The sequence below is a fragment of the Echinops telfairi genome, unplaced genomic scaffold (assembly GCF_000313985.2).
Source record: "Echinops telfairi isolate 266 unplaced genomic scaffold, ASM31398v2 ScPeMD7_7;HRSCAF=31, whole genome shotgun sequence".
Classification (NCBI taxonomy): Eukaryota; Metazoa; Chordata; class Mammalia; order Afrosoricida; family Tenrecidae; genus Echinops; species Echinops telfairi.
Window position 1 is genome coordinate 15,218,488 of NW_022103904.1, and position 2,587 is coordinate 15,221,074.

General features: G+C 38.8%; 1 protein-coding gene across 4 annotated transcripts in view; it reads left to right on the top strand.

The window, feature by feature from the left end:
* Nucleotides 1-2,587, top strand: part of GRB10 (growth factor receptor bound protein 10) — a 254,495-nt gene that overhangs the window by 218,113 nt on the left and 33,795 nt on the right. For all 4 annotated transcript variants that reach the window (XM_004708038.3, XM_045286355.1, XM_045286356.1 and 1 more), the window contains one exon: nt 2,463-2,540. In XM_004708038.3, coding sequence (XP_004708095.1) covers nt 2,463-2,540 — 78 coding nt within the window. The remainder of the gene's footprint in view (nt 1-2,462; nt 2,541-2,587) is intronic.

The window sequence follows — 2,587 nt, forward strand, 5'->3', positions numbered from 1 at the left end:
CAGCATCCTGGAGCGTTCGGGGTGGGGTGGGGGGCAGCTTTTAGTTGCCCCCTTTCTGTGGAGTCCTGCGCACAATACTTCCTTTTCCAAGCAGCCTGATTGGCAACAGACACAAAATAATTGTGATTGAGAAAAATTTGGCGTCCATGGTTTTTATTTGGGGCCAGGAGTATAGATAAAACTGCTATCTGGTGGCTGAACTTAGTCTCTAGTTCTCCAGGGTTTGAATTTATACTGTTGTCCGAAGACCTTTAATATAAACCACACACCGATGTGGACTGTGTGGCTTGGACCAAGGTCACCTGTAGGTAAACAAAGAATCAGCCAGGATGTTCCAGAAGCCCAGAGGGTATCTCCTAGCAACTGAGAACAAAGGCCCTTTGGGAAATGTTTCATTCTTTCTGGCCCCACCACACCCCCATACAAGTCTCAGCTATATAAACATGCATGAGCTTTAATGTTTTTCCTCCCCATTTTTCTACCTTTCTAGGTCCATATATTTAGGACCTCTCTCTCTACATATATATATTTTATAAGCATCACTTCATTGTTTTTTGAGTTTTTTTAATGTTTATTTTCCTGTTGATAATAAACACCATTTATTTGGGGTATTTGTTATGATTCAAGTTTATCATTTAACATGATCATTAATGTTATTTTAATTTAAATAGGCCATTTGCTACTTATTTTCAAATTATCCCACCTGGTTTATATTTCTCTCAATTTTAAAAACTTCATCAAGTATTTTTATTTATTTTTGTTACATTAACTGGTAGCATTATTTACCATTTTCATTGGTAATTCTAGACTCCAATCACAGCATATTTAGCTTATTAAAATTTAACATAGGTTAGTACTTTTTACCACTTCCAGCTCAACATAAAGAGGCTTCATTTACCCCCTCACCAGTTTTGAAGTATTCTTGTCATGTGCTTTGAGCTCAGAGCCAGTTATGCATTGGGCCAATAACTGCAAAGTCAGCCACCCACCAAAAGGATGAAATTGACTGTTTCCATAAAGATGTACAGTCTCAGAAACACAAAGGGGGCAATTCTGCTCTGCTCTGTATGGTTGCTATGAATTAAAATCGATTTGATAGCACTGGGTTTAAGGTTTATCTGTTTTAAAGCCCTTAACATACATTTGTTGCTTTATATACTCAATGTTTTACTTTAATTCCCTGTTTGTACTTTATTCTTTACGGAATTACATTCTTCTCTCAGGAGACCAAAATGATGTCACTTGGCAGCTTTTTTAGTGTAGACCTCCTGGAACATGTATCAACGGGTCTCTGTATCAAATGTATCAACTGGTCTTTGTATAGTATTTTTCTCTCACCTTTGTAACTGACAGGCTCTTCCCACAAATTGCTCTACATTGTAGTTACTTTCTGTTGCATTTTCACATATTATATCATCTTCCGACTCTAATCATCTATGAACAAAAATTCCTGTCTACCAGTTGCTCTTTTGAAAATGGTTGTTTTTCCTAAGTTGGCTTTAAAATTATCTTTGTTTTTCATTAAACCTTGGGAGGTGCCTGGATATGGGCTTATTTGTATTTTTCATGCTCGTTGAATCTCTAGCTTGTTGGTTTTTGTCAATTTTGAAAATTCTTAGCTCTTCTATATTCCTTCTTTAATCTCTCTTTTCTCAAGGAGTGCAGTTGTATCTATGGTAAATCTTTTCATCGTGTTCCTAGTGTTTTTATTTTAGAAATTACTGTTTGGCTGCAGAACAAGATGTGGAACTGTTTTGACATTTCATAAAGGAAGGTCAAGTGGGAGAGAAAGCCCACTCAATAACTTACCTTTTCCTGCCTCTTCTTTTGTGGTTTTTTTCTTAAGTAGTTTATCAGTCATTTCAGAGTTTAATTGGGGTGTTAGAAGGATATGTGTCTTTACAAAATCTTTACTACTTAATTGGGAGGGTGAATAAAGCGTGAACCACTGAGCTGGCATTCAGGTAATCTTAGGAGTTAGGAAAAGCCCGGGTTAAGGGAGCAGGGTGTGTACTTTCAAATCCCGAGTACTTACTTGCCATTGTCTCAGGCAGCATACTTCACTTGCCTGTGCTTGAGTTCTCTTATCTATCCTTTCGAGCAATGATATTAATAATGCATGTCTCACACCATGAAGAGGATTAAATGAAATCATAACTTAAAGCAATTAGAAGAGCACTTGACCTATACCAACACTCATTAAGGTTGTTGGCCATATCATTAGTGCATCTATTTCTATCCCCTTAATCCCCTCCCCAGTGTTCCAAAACCAGTGAGCCGTTACTCTTCTGTGAGTGACGATGTGCAAGACTGAGAGAGAAAAGTGGGCCATATGGGGTGTTGCTCTTCAGTGAACAGTCTCTGTGCTGGACTTGACCATTCACTACCAAGAGCTTTGCCACACGCTGAAGATTTGCAGGCGCACAAAGGACCGGTGACTAACTCAGACCTTTCCTCTCCAGTACGGAAGGCTTCTGTACCAGAATTACAGGATCCCTCAGCAGAGGAAAGCTTTGCTCTCTCCCTTCTCAACTCCAGTGGTAAGTAGCGCTGGGACTTAATTTCCTTTTCAGCTGGGTGAGTAGGG